We start from the raw sequence: 22,407 nt of genomic DNA, 5'->3' as shown, positions 1-22,407 counted from the left end.
TCATGAAAGTTGTTTCATTTCTAAAGAAATCTGGATGTTTCTTCTCAAGTCTTTTCCAGTTCATTTCAATTAGCTTCAGGTGTTAGTTACACTGATGACTTACTAGTAATGTTGTGCAATACCCAAGATCTCCAGATCAACTTCTGATGAAATTGTAGGGTCTTGCTGAGCAGTTATTTTCAATCCAACAATAACAATGTCATCAGTATATTATTCTAGCAAGCATGTGCAATGCACCAAACCTCAGGGTCAAAAAGTGCAATCGGAGCACAATTGAAAAAGATCTGTTACTAACGTAAACCGATGCACACCTCTTCAGGTAAATTGCTGTTTGAGTACAAAATGCAATAACTAACCACAGGAAGCTCCCGCTAACAACACGTCACATCATAAACAGCAGGTTTCACATAAATCCATCTTTTATTGGTGGTTATGTTTGTAAACTTAACAGCATAAATCAGTACAGGTGAAAAAAAAAAAAAAACTCAAACTGGCCCTTCTTTAATCATTTCAAAGGTCAAAGTTTCTTCAAATCAGCCTTAAAGTAAAAGCCATAATGTGAACTAAAACACTTGGAATAAATAAAAGAAAAAGTCTGGATAATCTGGAAGTTACCATTGTGACTGCACAAATGTTACTTATAAATGGATACAGTGGGCTGAACAAAGACATAAGCAGTCATTACTGTCCTAAAAGCCTCGTAATAGTTTACTCCTGTGTTTACATCTCCACATTCTTGACTCCCGTTTGCTTCACCTGATGAACCAAGATTTCCTAAAACCGTGGCTTAACTCTCTACACAAATAGTAGCAACAAATCCGTGGAAAATATCCAGACGTCACTTAATATCCAGAAATGCCGCCGGCTCCCATGACAGTTCTCTTACTTTCAACAACTAGAATGAATAAACAGTTTAAATATATATATATAAAAAAAAAAGGAAGCAAAGAGAATGTGAAGTTGCAGTCGAAAAGAAAACGTGAGTAATAAGGAATTACATTCAGGAAAAAACAGCGCCTCTCCCTCCATTCAGTTTTTTAATTCCTCAGAGCCCAGTGTCTGATGTAGAAAGCTTTATACTGTTCAGTGTGGAAAGAATTTTACACAATGTTAAAAACTAGGAATAGTTTATGAAAATCAACTGGAGTCCACACAGGCAATGAAATAACTGACGTGAATCCAACATAATTTGGTTTGATCAAAACCATCACCTTAATTCCCTAAAGATTCTTCCGCTTTAACTTTTCACACATTTCCTCCCCCACAGTGACCGTGCCCCCGTTATCCCCTCCCGTCTGTCGCGTCCCACCACAATAAATCAAGCCCCCCTCCCGCCCATTCCTCCTGGTTCAAAGTAATCATTGCAAACAACTGCAAAAGAACTAAAACATTCAAGTACCTATTTGTCATATGGCACCGAGAGTAAAGAGTACCACAGTTGCATTAACCAGCCCAGTCCTGTCCGAATACTGCCGCTGCAAAAAGAACCATTTGCTTTTAAATTGAGAAATGTACTTCTTCGCTTTTGCATCCGTTCAGAGAAATTAGCACAATGTATTTGTTTATGCACAGATTTGTTCAAAGAAAAACTAAAGCCAAGATGCTTTACTTCGATTTTGTTTCTGGAACACATACATCCAAAGATAGCTTGAATGGAAAAAAAAAAAAGAAATATATGACTCCAAGTCCACATAGGCTCCTTTACTTCAATCACCCAAAAAGAAAAACTCATCTTCTCCCGTTATGTTTCATGTTCCTCTTTAGGTTTCATTGATCCATAAAGCAACAGAATCACAACTCATTTAATCCCCTCAAAAGAAAAAAAAATCATCACAGAAAAATGTAAGTAAAAAAAAAAAAAAAAGACAATGTTTTCAGGTAAAACAAAAAGGCTTTTTTTTACCCTCCAGAGAAGTTATTTAAGAGACGGATAGAAAGGCAAGCTGTAGCATGAGCAGGATCGCATGTGTGTGTGTGTGTGTGTGTGTATATTTGCCCATGTGTTGTGGATAAAAAGGCAAAGAGGAGGAAGGTGAAACTGGAATGTCTTCATCTCTAAACCCTTTAATTGGAAGGCTTTTGTGTTGGAGCAACACCTGTGCACGCCTAATCTTAATGTTTCTGTTCTTTCATTGATATATCGAAGCTTAAACACACACATGCAGAAATGATCAAAAACATATTAGGCCACAATGAATACCAGGATAAGAAATGCAACCAAAGCAACAAAGAAAATGTTTATGCATATATATTTATATATATCTATATATATATATATATATATATAGATATATATATATATATATATATATATAGATATATATATATGAATTTTATAATATCTATCTCTATTCCTTTAAAGAAGAGCAGGCTCTAAAGCTTATGATTCTGGCGAGGTTTACCAATGCACTGCAGACTGTTTTTACCGGAGAAGACAGGAAGCAAAGAGAAGTAGCAGAAGGAGGGAAATTATAAACTGTTGCATCCATTAGCAGGCAAGAGTAGAGACGGTGAGTAGAGACGGTGAGTAGAGACGTGCAAGAAGAGTCACACTGGAGTTCATGTGTGGAGAAGCATACCCGCCCGTCTCAGGAGCCACAGCTCAAACCAAGACGGGAACACACACACACACTCTCGTGTTATAGTGTGGAGCCTCAGGTGACCCGCTGTCGGGATCCGTTTGGAGGATTTTTACCCAGAAGTCTTTGGATGTTGTTGGTGGAGTTTCATGACCGTAACATTGGAGAAAGCGCAGACAACTTTCCCGGACGGCATAGTAGCTTATGTGGCGGTTGCGGAGTTTGTGTGGTCGAAAAACACTTTGAAAACAAACAATGCCACAACAACCACTGAAGCGTCCTCGGTCTCATACAGACGTGTGAGGGGCTGGTTTTCTGTAATGGCGGCCAGCCGGTGGAGGTGTGAGGTCCCCTCTTCTTCTCTCAGGTCTCTGCAAGGCACCATAAAGTCCCAGAGCCGTCAGAGCAGAGCTGCTCCCGTATATCTGTCAATCCACAACAAAAACAACCAACAGAAATGAAACCGAACAAAAAAAAACGAACTGTGCTTTCTTGACTTTCTACTGGATTTTGTATTGTACGTGTATGTCTGTAGTGCAGTTTGCTAGTTTACAAAAAAAAAGGCAATCCTAATCCATTTGTAGTCCTCCACGTTGGGTGAGGATTATAATAATTATTCTCTCAGGTGAAAAATTAAAAGATGAGTTAGGATGCAATCTCATGTGGAATAGTGGTCCTGTGGAGTGTTTTGTATCAGGCGGTTGTACTGGACAGCTACCAGTGGCACTCCAAATCTGCTCCGCTCTGCAAGAGGACAGCCAGGAAAGGTAGAGCGGGGAAACAAACAGAAAAGAGGGAGAGATGAGAGCGAAAGAAAACACTCTGTTAATTTAACGTCACGTTAACAGGTTTCGGTTCCCGACCTGGGTTTTCGAGGGAAGGTTTTTATACCATCGGCGCAGACAAAAATAAAGTTACACCACCAACACTTCTAGCCTCAGGTTTGTAGAACATTTAATACAAAAATAAATAAATTTGCCGACATAATTCTGTAGCTTTCGGTTCCTGCGGTGGGCGTGGCACAGACACAGATCGTTATTTGCTTGCGTGCGGCTGCTGAGACGTCAAGTGAGACAGCAATGCATGCGTGTTTGTGTGCCTGTGATGCGAGAGATAGGAACAGACAGGACCAGAAACACCTCATCGCTTATCTACACACACATACACACACACACTCCTTAAAGTCTAAATGGAGATCTACATGCTGGAAAGTAGACCAGAAGGGGACGTAGAGACTGATGGAGGCGTGACAGAGGGGAGTATGCTCTGTGGGTCACCACTATACATGCCTGTAAGAAGGGGTGTGTGTGCGTGTGTATGCATGAGGTTTTGGAAGGAGGGCAGGGGTGGGTTGGGGTTTAACACTTATATATGTGATCACTTACCAAATGAAACAGGAGGGCTGCATTAATCAGAGGGTGAACACACAGTTAGACATGTTGATGCTTCCCTTGCTAGCGTCTTTATACGCGTCTTCTTGCTAAAACCAAATTAACACCTCTTGGACTTTTCCCACATTTTGCCGAAGTATACCCGCAAAATTTGTTGCATTATACGTGGATTTTCTGCAGTGGATCAACACAAAGTGGTGCATATTTGTAAAGTGTGTCTGTCACAAAAAAAACCTGAAGCCCAACAAAGTTTGTGGTTGCAACTTGACGAAACATGACAAAGCTCAGAGGATGGACAGTTTTGTGTGTGTAACTAAAAAGTATGTATGCACAACAGTAGAGTGGAACCAATTTTACTGTTTTGATAAAGTTCATCTTCACTTTAGAGTGCATATAAGTGTGCATCAGTAACAAACCTATATGGAATGCCTCTGTTTTGTTTTTAGTATGTGAAAAAGGTACAACTTTTAAGCATAAAAAGATACAAAGCTGTCAAAGAAGGTAATTTTCCTCCTCAAGTCAATGGGTGAGTAAACATCAGCCCTAGTGAAAGCTACTGCCACACGCACACACACACACAATCCCTTTTTGATGTTAATTATAATCAGATAGACACCCATAGAAGAATCCACTAAACACATATCACTTGGAGTTCAAACACTCACAGCAGCATTTATCACAACCATGACAAGATGCTAGCTTAGCCTGCTAACTGTTTATCCTGAAATGTAGCTGGGATGTGTTGGAGGAGCTACAATTACAAATTTAAATTCAATCATTTGAACTAACAGTTTTTCTTAGATTTTTCCTTCTTAGGTTATAAATATTTTGCCATAGTGGAAGAAATATCAAGAGTGGACAAATGTATATGTCTGAAGTTATGATTTAAAGAATGAAATTCTGCAACATTATAATCACAAAACTACATTTTCAGACAACTTCCTTGTTGTGCTGTGTTGAGACCTTCATTTAGCTTAGCTAGTTAAAAAAAAAAGTCCCACAGCTTTTAACATTTTGAAACGCTTTGCTCCGTATGTGGGACGGTAGACACAGTAAACACAGAAAATAAGAGTTCAAAGAATTCTATTAATTAAGTTGGATTTTTGTGAAACAAGTAAACTAAAACTTTATTTCGTGGACTACAGACTTAAGTTCACTGTGACAGATGTTTAAAATGGAAAAAGTCAAAAAAAAAAAAAAAAAAGGTCAAACGTATAAAACAAACCAAGTAATGCTTTGAATTTGTCTTGGTCATTTACAGCAGCATGTGAAGAAAGAGACATCAGGGATCTCATAAGGTTTAAAGTAAAACCCAGAATACACATCATGAGCAGCAGCTTTCTGTAAACCGATGAGACTGTTGATGCCAACAGAAGGACAGATTCCCAGTCCAGAGAAATTAATAGAGATGTTATCAAAACTGCATTACATAGCCTCAAATTGTCAGGACAGTGTTGGTAAGTGTTTTTAAATACAGGTCAGAGGCCCAAGGTTATTTATAGACACTTACGCCATCTTCCTCCTTGTAAGGATTCAGACGGTTGTATACTGCTTCGATAACACTGCGTCTGCAGGAAGAACACAAACAAGGTTGAATATGTTGAGAGTTTAACAGTTCAGGGAATTCAAAGTTAACATGGAGGGAAAGTACACACAAAGGAAAGATGGACAGAAAATACAGGCAACAGTTAAAGAGGACACATGTTGGTACCATAATAGGCAAATATTATAACTAATTTTGGGAGCATTAAGGGCAACATTAATAAAATCCCAGTGAAACTATAAAGCTATATCAGGGTTTCCCCCAGTGTATTATAAGCTTAGCGGGATACCAGGCTTTACTTTGCCCAACACCAGGTGAAGTGTTTTATTTTAAAACCTTTTTTCGTGCAAGTAACAGTGACGGTAAAGATAGATTAAGCTAGGTTTATAGTTGAAGAAACTGAACTGGGCATGAGGGCTGTCCCTGCTCATATGCTATTATTTCCAAGTTATGATGCCGACTTGTGCACTTACGAATCTTTGTAACTTTTAACATTTTTTAACACCGCTAGTGGACTGGCATAGTGTCCCTACCACCGGCTAAGTAGGTTTTCTGTGGGGAAACTCTGTGTATATATATATTTATTATGTACAGTGCCTTCCAAAAATATTAATAGTCATTGAACATTTTTATTATTAGTTTGCATTACAGTCACAAACTCGTTGTTTTTTAAGTTTGTGTTTCTCTCTCTTATATCATACATGAAATAGTGCACAATTGTGAACTGTATGGAAAATGATACCTGATTTTTAAATATTCACATAAAAGGAAAAGACAATCAGAAACGTTTGGTACGCATGTTGTACCAAATTCAATTTCTAATTTTAAATGATTTTTTCCTCTCAGGTTTAGGTCAAATGAAACACAAATGAGAATACATCTTAAAACATGGCTTTTATTTCAATCATTACTTCTTAGTTTACCTGAATTCAACGTCGAAATAAATAGAAGCTGTAAAACACGATGGTAGTTTTTAGGTGGGTTAGCATTACACTGTGCTATGGATACATTGGTGGAAAAACAAACAAACAAAAAAAAAAAAGATTTTCTAAAAAAAATTACATCTTCAAAAACAGAAAATATGATTAATTGATCAAAATGATTTATCGCCAAGACCTAATTGTGTCCAATCACTTGGTAAAAAGAATCCACCTGTGTATAATTTAACATCAGCATAAATCCAGCTGCTTTCTGGAGGCCTCAGTGGTTTGTTAGAGAACATCAGTGAACAAACGGCATCATGTAGACAAGAGGAACACGTCATAAAAGGTGGCAGCATTTACTTGCTAGCGAGTCCGCCCCCTGGTGGTAGAGGGGGCATCCCGCTGTCGGAGGCCAGGTTCCTCATCACAGTCACCAGATCCGGAAAAGCGTCTTCTCGGGGCCGAGACAGCATTTCTAAACAGGACAGCAGAACTGCTCTTACACAACGCTTATTACTGCCAAGATCGTCAGTAGAAAGAAAAAGAGTGAGGAGAAGGGAGTTATTGGAGGACGTGAGGACGGAAACCGTACAAGTGAATTGTTTTTTTTTTTAAAGTGTCTGAACGAGAGGCTCACAGCTGAGTGGCATGAAGCCAGGTCGATGTTCAGCCAGAGCATTCCTTTCAGTCTGTCCTCTCCCCTTCTACTCTCTCTCTTCCTTGTTCTCCACAAATTAGACAATAGCCCGAGTCAAACATGTTTGCTCAAACTCACCTGGACCAAAAGTTTCTTCTATCAGGTAAAAGTCACCACTCGTGGCAAGTTACGTACAAGCTACCGTATTTTCAAGTGTATCTTCAGGCATTAAACTAAACATCTTTATAATTAATTCTGTGAGGCAGAGAGAGACATGAAACAAGCTGATAAGGTCTGGTTTTATAGGAATTATCAGCTAGGAATAAAACCTTACAGGAAAGGGCTACACTTTAAGCAAAATGTCTCATGAATCAGGAAGGAAAATAAGGAGGGAGGTGGGAGGGTAGAAAACAGCCGACAGAACAGAGACAGATCAGGGAATTCATCCAAACAACACAGGGCAAGAAAAGGAGGGGAAATGGAGAAGAGGAGAAGGGAATAAAGGAGGGAGATGGTTCCTGAAATGAAAAAACAAGCTATAAAGTATCATTCTTTGAATATGAACAAGACATAATTCAGTTGGAACATCCATAATAATACGATTAATATAAAAACAAATGTTTAAAATGAGATCACCTTTAGAAGAAAACAAAATGTTCCATTACTCCTGAAAGCTGTGGTCTGCAAATAAACCATTTTACAGCAAATGGTGAATAAAGTTAAAGCTTTCATCATTCTAGGTTCCCATGATGTTTTCACCTTAGATAAACAACTAGAAGAAATTAGCTCTCAGCTTTTACCTTCCACTCGAGCCTCCAGATATTTGTTGACCTCAGCTTCTCTCCTCACAGCTTCCTCGGATACTTTGGGAGCATTGGGCAAACAGACTAAAACAATACTCATGTTATCTCGACTTCCCTAGATGGATGACAGGAGGAGGGGAAACAAAACACTGAATTAATATTGAGCACATTAAGAAAAAGCCCAATAACACAGAGCACACAGCCCTTCATGTATTTCCAAAATTGTGAATTGTTAACTTGAGAGTGAGAGCTGCTTTTAGTTTGAAGAAGAAGCTTTTATTTTAGTTTTGCTTTTCTGCTCACGCATCTGATCTAGTCCTTTATCAGTGTTCAGACCTGGACTTCGTTTTCCCCCCTTAGAGAACTTTCGTATCATAGTACCAAATCGCTTCTACAGAGAAACATTCACCGCAGAAGGAAATAGTACAAGAAGTTAAAGGGACTTTAAGTACTTCGAGTCAATGGTCCAGAGCAAGAGAGAAGAGGTGAAGAAGTGTGAGCATCAGCAAAAATGAAAAGAATGATTAAAAGCCGAATGAGGAGGACAAGATAGCGTCAGATTCGTTCTCAAGAATTAGAACATTAATGGAAATTATCTCACATAAACCTTAATAAATCTAAAATAATCATTTGTTGTCCAGGAGACTAATACAAGTACAAATTGCATACAACAAATACATCAGCTAATATTAAATGTGTATGCTAGGATCTTGATGGACTGTTGTATTTGTATCCGAAACCAATTTTAAAGTAAGAGAGGAAGTCATTCTTGAGTTGAAACACTGAGTTACTTTAAAAGTGAAGAAATATCTGCTGCTTTTAAACATCATCTGGCAGGATTCTGGGAACCTGATGAACAAGACAGAATGACAGACGAGATATAAAGGATTTGTAAGTAAGGATTTAAGATCCTATGACGCCTCCATGATATATTTCTTGTCAAAGCTAAGAGTCTTGTGAAGTGTTATCAAGTTGCTGTCAGGATGGAATGGCTTCTTGCGAAGTAAATGTGAGCTATTATTCACAGTCTCAGATGTGAGGAAAGAGGGTTAAAGCTTGAAAACTTTCATCCATGTCTGAGACTTTTATTTTGAAATAAGAGGAAGTAGTACCCAACTCCTACTGCCAGCTCTCTGAAATGACTGACCACATTCAGCTACAAAAATCCTGTAAATTGTGTGGCTGCTTTTTCCTGCAAGAGGAAAATAAATAACTACGTTTGTATTTCACAGTTTCCTTAAATAGTGTGGACTGCAGTGTTGTATAGTAACGAAGTAAAAATACTTCACTACTTTACTTAAGTATATTTTGGAGTACTTCATACTTTCCTCGAGTATGAAAATTTTTGATGACTTTCACTTTTACTTCACTATATTTCTGAACTTAATTGCGTACTTTTACTCCGATACATTTTCAATGTGTGGTTTAGTTACTCGTTACAAAAAAGCGAGAGAGAAACAAAGTGTTTTGACCCCACCTACTGATTAGCAAGTAGCAAGTAGGCTACCGAACAAAGTCCGTAGCCTACTTGCCTGGGCTTGTTCATCACCACCAATAGGATACACCTGTTTCGCTTCTCCCATTAAACACAAAGCAAGTCTCGCAATCAGCAGCAGCCACATGGAGGAGGAGGAGACGGAGACCACAACGACTGCAACTACGTCGGACACGGCTCCAGGGGAACCACCAGCTGGTGATGAGAGCCCATGGCCTTATTTAAACACAATACACTCTTTCGTGGGTGTTAAAGATTCGTCGTACCGCATGCAGTTTATGTTATTCCTGCCCGAAGATGTGGAAATTCTATCTTACAAAAACTCCCCGTCCAACTTGAAGAAACACATCGAGGTAACGTCTTATGAAATGGTTATAATCCTCCTGTTTCAGTAACTATAGCTTGGTCACTAGACACTACTGTATTGTGAAACGTTGACCATAAATGAACTTTGTTTGGCATTGTTTCAGTTCCACACGTGGTGTATTTAGCTTAGGCCTAATGTTGACTGTAGCAGGCTACCTAGACTCCTCTGTTCAAGGGGGGACAGAAGCCATAGCGATAGCAATTTAGACTAAATTTAACGAATATAGGAAAGGCATGCAAGTTCAAAACCAGGTTTACAAAAAAGGTCTCCCTCTTCAGATGCCAATAAGCTGCATTTCCCTCCCAATTCTTCTTTTCTTTTGCATAATGACCAGTTGTGTGCACCACCTACTGACTGTAGCATTGACTGATTCACTGATTTGTGAAGTAGAGTAATCGTAACAGCTCTTTTTCTTCATGTTGGCCGCATTTTCTGTACTATTTATTTTTCTCATTTTCAGCACTGACCTTACTTGAAGGGAAAACTTAAGGCTTACAAAAACTTTGTATTTTCTGTCCTGGAGGGTTTACTAAGAAGCTGGTTCAGTTGTAAAGCAGGTTAAGTTAACCTTGTGCTATAGGTAAAGCACCTAATTTTCTTAACTAAATGATGCCTGCAGGTATATCTATTAGCAGATTTAATTTTGCCTGCACTTGGTTGGGTACATTATTTTAAGTGTATTTGACAAGTTTACCAAAATATAAAAAATGTCATTCAAACTGCATTTGCTTTGTTTTACTTTTTACTTGTACTTTTCATTACATTACTTGAGTACATCCATTTTTACAGTAATTTCCATACTTAAGTACAAGAAGTTTCAGATACTTTAAGACTTTTACTCAAGTAACATTTCAGTCAGTGACTTGGACTTTTACCAAAGTCATATTTTGGAGAGGTACTTGTACTTTTACTTGACTCTGAGATTTCAGTACTTTATACAACACTGGTGGACTGAAGGTCACAACACGAGATTAATGAAACCTTTACTGTTTTAGTGAATATACAAAATGAGAGATTTGCACAAAGACAACCTTATAATTGGGCACAAATATGAAAATATGTGGACCAGTCAAACTGGGTCTTTATGCTACACATTATCTTTTAACAGGGTCTCATTGCCAAACCTTTACTGTATGTACACACATTTCCTTATGGTTTCTAGTTTGCATCCAAAAACATTCTCTAAAGCTCATCTTGTGAGCCTAGTGTCATGTATCAGCTTGTATCATAATTAAAACCACATTCGTAAACAATGTGGCCACCTATAACCACTAGACTCGCATCTCTTTTGTGCATTTCTATTGATGCTCAATAGTTTAAAGACTCGCACCCCATCAAGCCCGTGCTGAAAAACAAATGTCCACGTACCTTGTGCAGGCAGGTATCCACCACTTCGTTACAGACTCTCTCCAGGTCATCACACACCTCTAGTCTAGATTTCACAAATTCACACAATTCCTCATTGGACATGACATCCCAGATGCCATCACAAGCCAGAATAATGAACTGATCTTGTTCCGGCGCCCGAACCATCACGTACACTTCCGGTTCAGGGCTAACCAGCTGCTCCGTGGGGCCCTTGCCATCCACACACTTGTAATCATAGTCCCCCAAAGCTCTTGAGACAGCCAAGGACCCGTTAACTCTCTGGATCATCACCGAGCCTCCCGCGTTCTGGATGCGCTCCCTCTCGCGGGGGTTGCAAGGCTTGTGGTCGAGCGTAGAGAAGCACACCTGCGAGTTGCGGTACAGAACGGCTCGGGAATCCCCGCAGTTAATAAAGAAAAAGTGCTCTGGCGACAGGAGAATCCCCACCGCCGTTGAGCCACTGCGGTCCATGCCGTTCCGGAGGTCGGAGAAGCTGCGCATGTGCTCGTCGATCCTCAGGAAGCCCGTGCGGATGCCGGCTTTCACGGCCCCCACAGCGGGAGGAGAAAGAGCTTGAGAGTCAGAGCTGCAACCGTCTGGTCCGACTTGCGAGCCTTGTTTGCCGCCAGTGCCTACGCTCGCAGTGATTATGTGTTCGAGAAGGTGCTTCGAGCAGTAGGTGGCGACCCTGGATCCAGCGTGGCCGTCGTACACGGCGAAGAAAGACCAATCGGTCATGCCGGGAGCCTGAAGTCCCAGCACAGCTGTGTGAGCGTCCTCCATCTCCACCCGCCAGCCCTGCATGGAGCTCAACCCGTAGCGCAGTCCGTTCCCCTCGCCATGAGAGTTGTGCTTCTCCGTTTTGGGTTTGTCCAGAAACGCTCCCATGCCTCGGCCTTAGACAGACGGAGCCCCTGCTTCCTGTGGCGGAGACACAAAGAGAAGCAAGGAACATGAAATGGAATGCTAATAACTGGCCATTTTGACAAATATTTGGACATTAGTTATTGTATCCTTTATGACAAGGATGCAATCATGAGTAAAAAGATGTAAAACAACAAAGAGAACAAAGAAGTTTAGTTGAAAATATCAATTATTTTGTATACATTTTAAAAGTTCTCTTCAGATCAGATTTTTTATATTTAATCAAATCTTGAATATGGCCCAATATCTTACAAAAAATATTGGTCGCACATATTTATCTTTAATTAAAAATAATAAAATGCTGAAAGTATTTACAGATGCAACTAGAAATTATCTGGTCACCAGAATCAAACACTTTTCTGCTGGATAATATCAGAAATCCTACTTTTCTCTGGTTAGTGAACATTTATACCAGATACCAAACTCTGTAGAGCAGATGCTATTACTGAATGAAGACAACTCAAACTGGGCATTTTCAGTATCAATCAGGCATTAAAATATGAAATCAGAAAGAAAGACTCGCATGAAGTTATTTTAAAGGAAAATTTATTTTACACAACATTCAGTCAGGATAATTAAAAAAGGGAAAGAGAGACTTTTAGTAGATAGCAGGAAGACTGAACACATTACAGCAATATCAAGCTCAGTTTAGTCACCCAAATCCAACTCCAAAGACATTTTGGAACAAGCTAAATCAGATATCAAAAATGCCCAGCAGTAAATGCAAGCTTCCCCTCATTTGTTGTCCTCAAATGGCAAAGAAACCCCCAGAAAAAGTCTCCATCAAAAAGTCTACACAGTTATTATTATTATAGGAATCAGACAACCAAAGGCATCAGACATCTGTCTGGACTTTGCTAATTTAGAATAGTTTCCCTCAGAATGAAACCAGTGCAATCCCCAAAAGCAAACATTTGTCACAGAAGTAAACATATTTCAGTTTGTTTATACTAAACTATATTAAAAAGTTCTAAATTTCCTTCCCCCCCCACCCCAATGGAACAGAATTAGTAATTATATAATCTGCATCTATGATCCCAGATGATGGCCTAAAACTCTGCACCCTTGTGCAACAAAGCCAAAAATAGCACAACGCACTTTAGTTTATACTTAAAAAGACAGAGGAGTGAGCTTAAAAGCTTCTTTGGCCAGTGGAAACTGGCAACAAGAAGCATTAACAAACTGTCCAAGAGGATGTTGTCTCCAGCAATAACTGCACCTGCATTAGCTAAATGTTTCATGGCAGATACTAATTCTGCATTGAGCCTGTACTGATCGTTTAGATAATGTGAGAGGAGAGTCTATAACTGTATTGATTGTCACAGTACTTAACTGCACCCTGGCCATTGAAATTGTCTTTTTAACATGCACGACATCAATAAATGCAACTTATAAATACACTGTAGGCCTATTTGATGATCTACTCTACTAATGTCAATTGTATAGATGGAGCTAAAAGGCTGAAGGTCATGTTTTATTGAAGATGGGTAACATCCAACTCATCTCCATTAGGAGGAAAATGTATTACGTTATTATTACAGCTCAAATAAAAAAAGGTTGCAGTTTTATCAGCATGCTGTGGAATCAAAGGATGCACAACACTGCTGCTTAATCTACAGCAGTGTTGTGCAACAGAGATGCAATAGTTCTCCTATAAGGACAACAAGATCTACTGGCTGACCTGGATCCACATAGTAAGCCATTTAAACTGCTCTGTACAGTCATCCTCTTAACTTCAACCACAGCACAGCAAACACTTCCCACACAACAAAGTTGAACTAAATTTACACGCCCGTGTTTTTAAGAGCAACCGGAAGGTCCGTCAGATGTTTTGGGGTTTACAATCCCTGTGGCCAGTGACCAGTTCCAAGGTTTAGAAACGTTAGCCTTTCCATTTACCCTGAAGGTTTCTGTCATTTCCAGAAGGATTGAAGTCCTTTTTATGAGTTGCCTGGGGAGAAGCCAGAGTGACCCGAGCTTTTTCTGGCTCTATGGAGTAGAGTGCAACAAGGCTTGCGCCGTCCCCCACCTATTGCTATTCACAGATTGTTTTCTCTCAGATTTAGCAGTCTTGAAATATTTCCAGTTGTGAAAAATAACAGTGGTAGTGTGAAAAGGAGTGCAAGCTATTAGTTTTTTAAAATTCATTATTAACTCTGTTTGGAAAACAGTAGTTGTGTGCAGTTTGCCTGTTAGGCAATCATCTATTGGTTCTACCCAAGCAGGCAGTCTAACTAGATAATACAGCATGTTGTTACTCTGAAAAGAGGAGAATGGCAAAAAGGTGCAACATTCTGACCAATAAGCCTTTTAAACTATTACTACATTTAGTTGGTGTTTATTCAATATCTTTGCCTTGGGTTCTGTGTACATAAACAATATGGACAATACTAGTATAACTGTAATAACCAATGTGTTGGGTTATGTTGGAAACAAATGGAATTAGGCCTGTCAGGATAGCAAATTTTACAGGACGATAATATTGCTGGTTTAAGACCATTGTGAAGTAATGTAAAGGTAATGGCACAATAATGCAAGAATACATTCTATAAACTTTAAATTATAACAAGCATTTAACACTGGAACTGGAAGATATTTCAAATATCCCAAATTAATAAACAAAAATAACAGAAAGAAAACGAATAAAATTAATTATGAAGTCTCTGTATATAAAATTGTCCTTCAAAAAAAAAAACAACTTCCCAACTCATGACAATCTTATGCAGGATGGCATCTACTTTTCATCGTGAGAAAAGTTTGATACGGAAACTCTGTAGGGCAATAAAAGGTTTTAAAAAATAAAACTATAAACCATAAAAGGCAAAGTACAAAACCGTTTATCTGCAGGGTTTTCTGATCGATTTTACTTTATTATAGAAGAAAAGTCACCTGCTAAAAGAAATACTTGAGATCAAGTTTAATGGGAACATGATGAAGCATAACAACCACTATTTCTCAAACAGGAGACTTTGCTCTTCTAATACAAAATATCATATAATCCACAGTAAAACTCTGGGAAGTGAAAACAGCACAGCGGCGGATGTTAGTCATGAGACAGAAGAACAGCACCGCAATGCTGGAGGAGAGTGTTGCATGTCTTTCACGTTCCTTTATGGGGGACAGATGTATTTAAGGCTCGTAAAGATAATAAAACTTACCCTTCTTGAATTTAATTATGCCACTAAATTATTTTCGTTCGTTCTGTTTGAACGGTGTCCAACGGACTGGCTCGGCAGCACCACAACCTCTGTTCTCAGACAGCTTTAACAAGTTAACTCAATTTACCCTTCAGCTGCTGATGGGCTCCACACAGGGCCAGATTATCCTGTCAAACACAGACGTCTGTCTGAGAGCATCGGTAGCAAAAGATCTCTATTAACCTCTGTTTTAACTGTTTATCAACAAACTACTGATAGGGAATATAATTATGAACGAATAGCCTGTTTTACTTGAGGGTTCACTGAAAATCATAGTTTGAAAAAAGACCCTTTAAAACTATTTTTACACTGTTTGAATAACTTGCTTCCCATGCTTATTAGAAATAGTTGTTAAAACAAGTTTCCACATTTTGCAAAATGTTTCCACATTTTGCAACCCTCTTTTAGAGCTTCAAAGTTAAAAAGTTATTTTTCTAATCTGGTTTTACTCTTCAGTTCTAATCCCTATGCAGTGTCATCTGGGCCACGCAGTGCATAGTTTTGTTACACAGATGTCCCTTAATGTTTATTATAAGTGGAAATAAAAATCTAAATATCAGAACTGTGCAATATATAGATATGAAAGCAGTAATTCATGATATCTAAATAGAAATGAATCCAGGAATATATTTATAGCCCCCAGGATCAAATATAAAAATCACTCACTTTCCAGACTGTTGCACCGCAGCTGTGGAGGAAGCTTCCTTAGTTCCCATGTTGTCTTGAGAGTCACAACTTATTTAGAAAGGAACTGAAGGCATTTTAATTTAAGCGTGCCGTTCCTTAAGATAACTTTAAATATTACTTTATTTGTATATAATTATGATTTTCAGTCATGTTTCTACTTTTAAGCTCTGTCTTTGTGACTTATTGCTGAAAGGTCCTACATTAATAATATTTATTTAATACTTTATTACTATACTTTATATACTAAATTTATTAAATACTTCCAAAAGTCTCAATCAGAATCAATCCAGCCTTTTTCCTAGAGCCTCTTTTATACAGATAGAAAAGAATCTCCTTCTTAGCACTTAGTCTACATGTTTAGTGGTATACACATATAATCAAACATTTCAAAAATGACAATCTACAGTACCTCACTGTGACTTCTTAAGTGCTTCAGTATTACTAGATTTTGGTAATCTAATGGCATAACCCAATATTTTGTAGATGTGCAAATTTTCATAACGAGGTAAAGGTAATGTTTATATATATATATATATATATATATATATATAGCACATTATTTAAAGGGTTACATATCTTTATAAAACCTTGCATCCCACTCTGCTGTATTTTATCCAATGATCTAAAGAAAGCTGTAGTCTTTCTTACAGCCAATGAAATATGTTAAACTGACTGGTAAAGATATTGAAATTAAAATATCCAAGTCCTGCAACAGTAAAAGATGTAATTATCATCCAATTAGAATAGTAGGGAAGATGGTGCCCATCTCTAATGGCCTCTGGACGGGTTGCCAGTTCATCGAAGGGCAGCATTGAGACACATACTAATACCTAGGAGCAATTTAGAAATGCTCACTTATCCCATCTAACAATTGTTGGATTGTTAGAGAAAACTAACAATCTAAAGAAATTGGAGTTCCCAGTAAGCACCCATGGGGAGAATGTGCAACAACTGAATCAATGAGTTTCTTGCTGCAAGTAAACAGTGCCAAGAAATGTGCTACCATGCAGCCCTCATGCATTTTATTTATCCAAATTCAGCACTTCAACCTCCATCTCAACACTGATTGTGATCTGTGTATTCAGCTTCGCTAAATAAAACACTTGGAGAAACTAAGGATCACAGTGGAAAAAGGCAGTCATGTTTACTATAATAATAAACATGTCTGTTTTTACAAAAAGTGTAAAATATTCTTGAGTGACTTATTATTCTGTTAGTGACTGAATGGTAAAACTTTTCAGAACATTGCCACTGAAAAATATGTCATGTGTGTGAATCAATATTACAGTTATGGTGTTATTAATATATAATCAGCCCAGTGTTTACTTAGCCGACTTCTTAATGAAGCTGAAACAAAGTCAATACAGCCAATTCTGATATAATCCATTTCTAGACACACACTTGTATTGCATTTAAGCCAAGAGCTTATCTTTCTGCTGATTAGGCATCCATTATATACAGCCGCTTCTCATACAGTAAAAAACTCAAATGTTTCTGGACTAGTTGGTTTAGCAGGACAACTGCAGTGATATTGCAGATTACAATTGTGTTTTGTTTTGTTTTTTTATTTTAAAAAAATGTCGAGATGAAAACCCTTGGATGATCATCACTTAAGTCTTTCTAAAAGTTGTCAATTTCCAGGAACAAAAGCAGCACATCATTCCAATGGCGTCTGGGGTTGTGGAGTGTTAGTGGACCAGACAAGAGTCTATCGGACCGTGGCTGAAGAGCAGGGAAGTAAATGTGTCTTGATATAGTAGACTGTGAGTGGTTTCTTGGCAGTAAAGAGGGCATCTGTGCTTGTATGTACCTGCTCTTTCTCGATCTACAAGCTTCCCAGCTCCAAATTTATCTTCCGGGCATCAAAAGTTAAGATCTGATCAGGCTGAGGGAAAAGAGGTCACACCACATGATTAAATGGTTTTAGGAGTTAACTAAATTCCTGTGGGATAAAACGTACTAATAGATGAAAAGTGCTTGTACAATACCCAAACTCAAATTGTAAGCAGTGTTATTAGAACATGTATATAATGTAATCCATCTCTCCCTCTTGATAGGAAAACCCTCGAGCTATTTCGAGGTTTCCAGTCAACCTCGAATGTAGAGCCGCATGTGACGTAATTCAGATGACAGGCGTAGCCAAGCATAGATAGATAAATATCCCTGGAAGAGGCACAGGCTTGTTATCTGTACAGCGGTATGGGGAGATTTTAAAAAGTTATCATTATAAAACCACTCTTCAAGTAACACAGCAGCTGCACACGTCCATTGGGTGGTGTCAGCTGACTGTCAACAATAAACAATACAACATGCTAATAAATAAAATGCATGTACTAGAAAAGTCCCATTCAATTATAGGAAAGGGCATATTAATACTTAATTAAACAATGGAATGATAATATACACTCCTGTAGTAAAAATTACAGCCTTTTATACTTTAATGTTGAAATATAGGTCAAAACAAAACCAACAGGAGTATATATTAGTGACTAGCTCAATGAAGGACACTTGTTGCAAACACCAAGCCTAATTTTAGATATTAATATACGTGTTAAAATTAAACACATTATCTACCTTTTTATGGGGAGGAATATAACAATTATTAACTCTACCAAAAATATTTACCAATAGTTCCCCCCATATGCAATAAGAACTCCAGCAGCTCATAATTTCTGCTGATGAATGTTTTGAAAACACCTTTTGAGCCTCAAACCAAACCAAAACAGGGAACTGAGCAAGTACTTTTTTAAAAAAGACACATAAATACACATCTTTAATAATTCTACACAGCCTTGTTTTTAAAGCCTCTGCTTCACTAAATCTTAGGCCACTTGCATTAAAGGATAACCAGCTAGCGAACTTCACAGCTGTCAAAAGTGTTGTCTTATGTTGCATGTTAGCTGGTGATTAGCCAAGTGCTAGGCGTCAGGACGAGGCGTTACTTACGTTGTAGGAAAGGCACCGTTTCAGTCTGTCCACCTTCGGGTGCCTACGGCAGATGCGAGAAAGCCCACAGGTTTGCTGGTGATGAGTGGTGGGAAATTGCTCGGTGCTGTTAGCCACTTTCGGTTTTTGGCCCCTGCTCGTAGGCTAGCCAGCATTTCACACGAAGAATTCTCCCTTTAGCATGTCCCTGCATCGGAATAAGGCCTTTAGATACATGTTTCCTATCGTAAACACAAAGAGGGCGAATTGTTAACGCTGTCCGAGGTTGCTGGCTAAGAGAAAGAACGGCTCTACTTGAGAGAATACATTTAAGATGTTAAAAGTCAAGCTAATTTGAGGCTAAAGCTAAATGGACGAGGCAAATGACGTTCCTTTTCAGCTCCCACTTTAGGGGCGGGAGAGTCATACTAGTCTCTGTTGTGATTGGGCAATGGTTGTTAAAAGTCAAGACGTCATTGGCCAAAAATGTGTCAATCAGAATTTATGAGCGGCATGGTGTGAATTGTACTAATGTGGATGTTTGTGTTAGGTAAGTGTGCGTGATTTTTACTTTTCCACGGTTACTGGTGCAAGCACGCAGGTTTAGGATGCCAGCCAATATATATCTTTTTTTGCTAGCAGGTTTCTTGACATGGCTTACCAACAAAAGCGCAGGGATAATCAATCAAATACAGCAATGAATGACTTCACCCTTGCACTAATCCCACTTTTAAGTGTCTTGGAGCAGTTTTCATAGCAGTGAAATCTCTGCTTCACTGCTTATTCAGGGATGAGACTGCATAAATTATCCTATTTGTCTTCTGTTGAAAGAAACTGAAAAACCAACAAATCAATGACAGACAAATGCAAGGCTTATAAAATCCAAGAAAAATGAAATGAAGAGTGGTGGAAAGACAAGGAAAATTTTTTTATAATTTATCCCCCCACTCTCCCCACGCCCGCTTAAAGTACAACATACAAAATCTACAAGGTTACATTCACAGATATAATTTGTAACACTGAATTTTCTTAAATGATTCATTGATCCTAAGCTAAATACATCACATGCCATCAGTTGCAGCTTTTAATATGGAGATTTGGCTCACTGTCCCACCCATCATGGCCCTTTGGCCCCCAAAAATTAGTTAAGACATCAATCTATCCATTTTCTAACACCCTTGTCCCCTAGTGGGGTCAGGAGGGGTGCAGCTAAAGGAGATAGGCTTTAGCTGCCTATCTCCAGCTAAAGTTCCGGGCAAGAGGTGGGGTCACCTTGGACAGGTCGCCAGTCTGTCGCAGGGCAACACAGAGACAGACAGGACAAACAGCCATGCACACACACACACTCACTGTGGGAGGAAGCCGGAGTACCCGGAGAGAACCCAAGCATGCACAGGGAGAACATGCAAACTCCATGCAGAAAGACCCCGGTCCGGGAATCGAACCAAGGGCCTTCTTGCTGCAAGGCAACAGCTCTACCCACTGCACCACTGTACACTTTGAAGTACTGTTTTAAATCTCCTGACAAAGGGATATTCTGTAGTCTTCTTATGGAAAATTAGCTCCCCACGACCATCTTTAGTTCAAAATCTTATTGTGATCAAATTTATCTGGATTTTTCTATAGGCCACTTACCATTCTAGATTTACAAAACTCATATTCTGTTTGTGGAAGCATCAAAAAAAGCAACCATCTCCCTCCCAAATGCATGTCTTTGGACTTTTTACCTGGAAAGAGCGCACCGGTATGCATGGGGAGAAGATGTTATCTCCATGCAGAAAATCACACAGGCAGGAGACAGGCAGAATCTTGTGAAAAGTAGCTGTAGATGTAGTTTGTGTTGAAAAACAAAACATCAAGAAACATAGCGAGCAAAGGATCTAGCATATCAAAGTAAAAAGCTAAATAAATACAAGGCAGCAACAAGAACTATGGCAGGGGAACCTTACAGCGGAGGAGGAGAACTGACAACATATCCAATGGAAGGAGTGATTACTGGATCTGGAACAGGTGAGTCTGATTAAATAAGCTTGAATTTAGACAGTGGTGGAAAATGTCTAGAAATGACACATGCATTGTGTAAACTTGGCAAAGAAACACATGAGAACTAAAAATGCAGGATAATCACTGGCAAACATACAAGCATAAAACATTCATTTATAAGACATGAGTGAATAGAAGAATGTAGTTCTAAAGTGGCAGAAAGTCAAATAAACGTCCAATAACATCAGTGACATATTTAGGTTGAAGTTTTTATTATCAATTGTCCTTCAAAATAAGCTTGAAGTGCAGAAGAGAAGTGCACCTGCTTCAGTGTTTCCTCTCTTGCATGCTGATGCTATTGTATTCCCATGCACGTTTATGTACCCACTGTGAATAATTTTTACTGTTACTGCCACGGGCGCTTCTATTTTGCCGCACATAAATAAAGTGAAACATGAACGAGCTGTTTTCAAGCCCCGAATTCAAACAGCTTTTATCAACGTTTCTTTCTCCATCTCAGGAAACACTGAATCAAGTGCGGCTCTTTTTAAGCGCATTGCACATGAAGGCGAACAAGTGGCCGTGGCCTTTGCTGTGATTTCGCTTCTTGAATGAAATCACCCTACGCCTGATTTCCTCCGCGGAGCTCTGGCAAACACGCCTCGCCTTGCTCTCCGCTCTTCAAACACAAGAGCACTTGAAAAGCTGATTTCCTGCTCCTCAGAGGGAGCAGGTTTCTTTTGTCGACTGAGGAGCCGGGTCAAAACAATAATTGTTGGCAAATTATGCCGGGAAATATACGACGCTCATTTGATTTAAATGTCATTTTGCACGGGTCCACTCCTCGTGCCTTCTTAGCTGTTCACGGTGCTGCATTAGAGCTTTATCAAATGTTTATGAGGGCAAATCAATTTCATTTCCTGGGTGTAGCAGAGTGTATGTTTGTGGGGATGTGTGTGTGTGTAAGAGAGGGAGAGGGAGAAAAAGGGATAGCACACTGCAACCCTGTATTACTGCATGCTATGTGAAGGGCCCCTGCCTAATGGGATTAAAGACATTAACAAACTGTTTACAAAATGAAGGAGGACCTCTGTGTTTTGCCTCACCCCCATCTCTATCTTTGTCTCTCTTTGTCTTCCTCGGTGTCCACTGTTTCACTTCTTCTCTCCGTCTCTGATCCCTAATCAGCGAGACGGCCCAAGAAAGTGCCTTGGGGCTGAATACAAATGAGCGCAGCTGCCCAGTATGGATTACTGGGCACTCTCCATGAGCAAATTCATACAAACGCAGGCTTGCTCAGAGAAAACAGTATGTGTAAACACAGAAGGCTATGCGTCGACATATGTCAGTGCATGCCCAGCGTTTGCTGACACATCTATTTTCCAAGCATATGCCATTCCACTAATTTATCGCACACACATGTACACTGAATGCGAGAGACAAATGCTCAGACTGTAGGGTCCAGGAGCAGACATATGCTGCGGCACACCCACTAATTTTTTACTGTGGAACAGGAACATGTGTGCGAGTGGCCTGTACATTAGTGTCAGAGGGGTGTGTGCTTCAGCCATATGTCATCTGACAA

General features: G+C 39.2%; 1 protein-coding gene across 2 annotated transcripts; it reads right to left on the bottom strand.

The window, feature by feature from the left end:
- Window positions 1-401: 401 nt before the first annotated feature.
- On the bottom strand, window positions 402-19,245 carry ppm1b (protein phosphatase, Mg2+/Mn2+ dependent 1B). Of its 2 annotated transcripts, XM_023327586.1 has the most exons (7): window positions 18,861-19,245; window positions 11,107-12,027; window positions 7,874-7,991; window positions 6,797-6,911; window positions 5,481-5,538; window positions 3,965-3,981; window positions 402-3,323 (listed from the first exon to the last, which is right to left on the bottom strand). In XM_023327586.1, coding segments are annotated over exons 2-7 (1,197 nt in total). In that variant the 5' UTR covers window positions 11,995-12,027; window positions 18,861-19,245; the 3' UTR covers window positions 402-3,322. The 2 variants fall into 2 exon arrangements, with proteins under 2 accessions (XP_023183354.1, XP_005804218.1); XM_005804161.2 differs by lacking the exon at window positions 3,965-3,981.
- Between the last annotated feature and the right edge of the window lie 3,162 nt (window positions 19,246-22,407).

The sequence above is a fragment of the Xiphophorus maculatus genome, chromosome 22 (assembly GCF_002775205.1).
Source record: "Xiphophorus maculatus strain JP 163 A chromosome 22, X_maculatus-5.0-male, whole genome shotgun sequence".
NCBI lineage: Eukaryota > Metazoa > Chordata > Actinopteri > Cyprinodontiformes > Poeciliidae > Xiphophorus > Xiphophorus maculatus.
The sequence above is the reverse complement of the archived record's forward strand: the minus strand, read 5'-3'. Positions and strand labels throughout refer to the sequence as shown.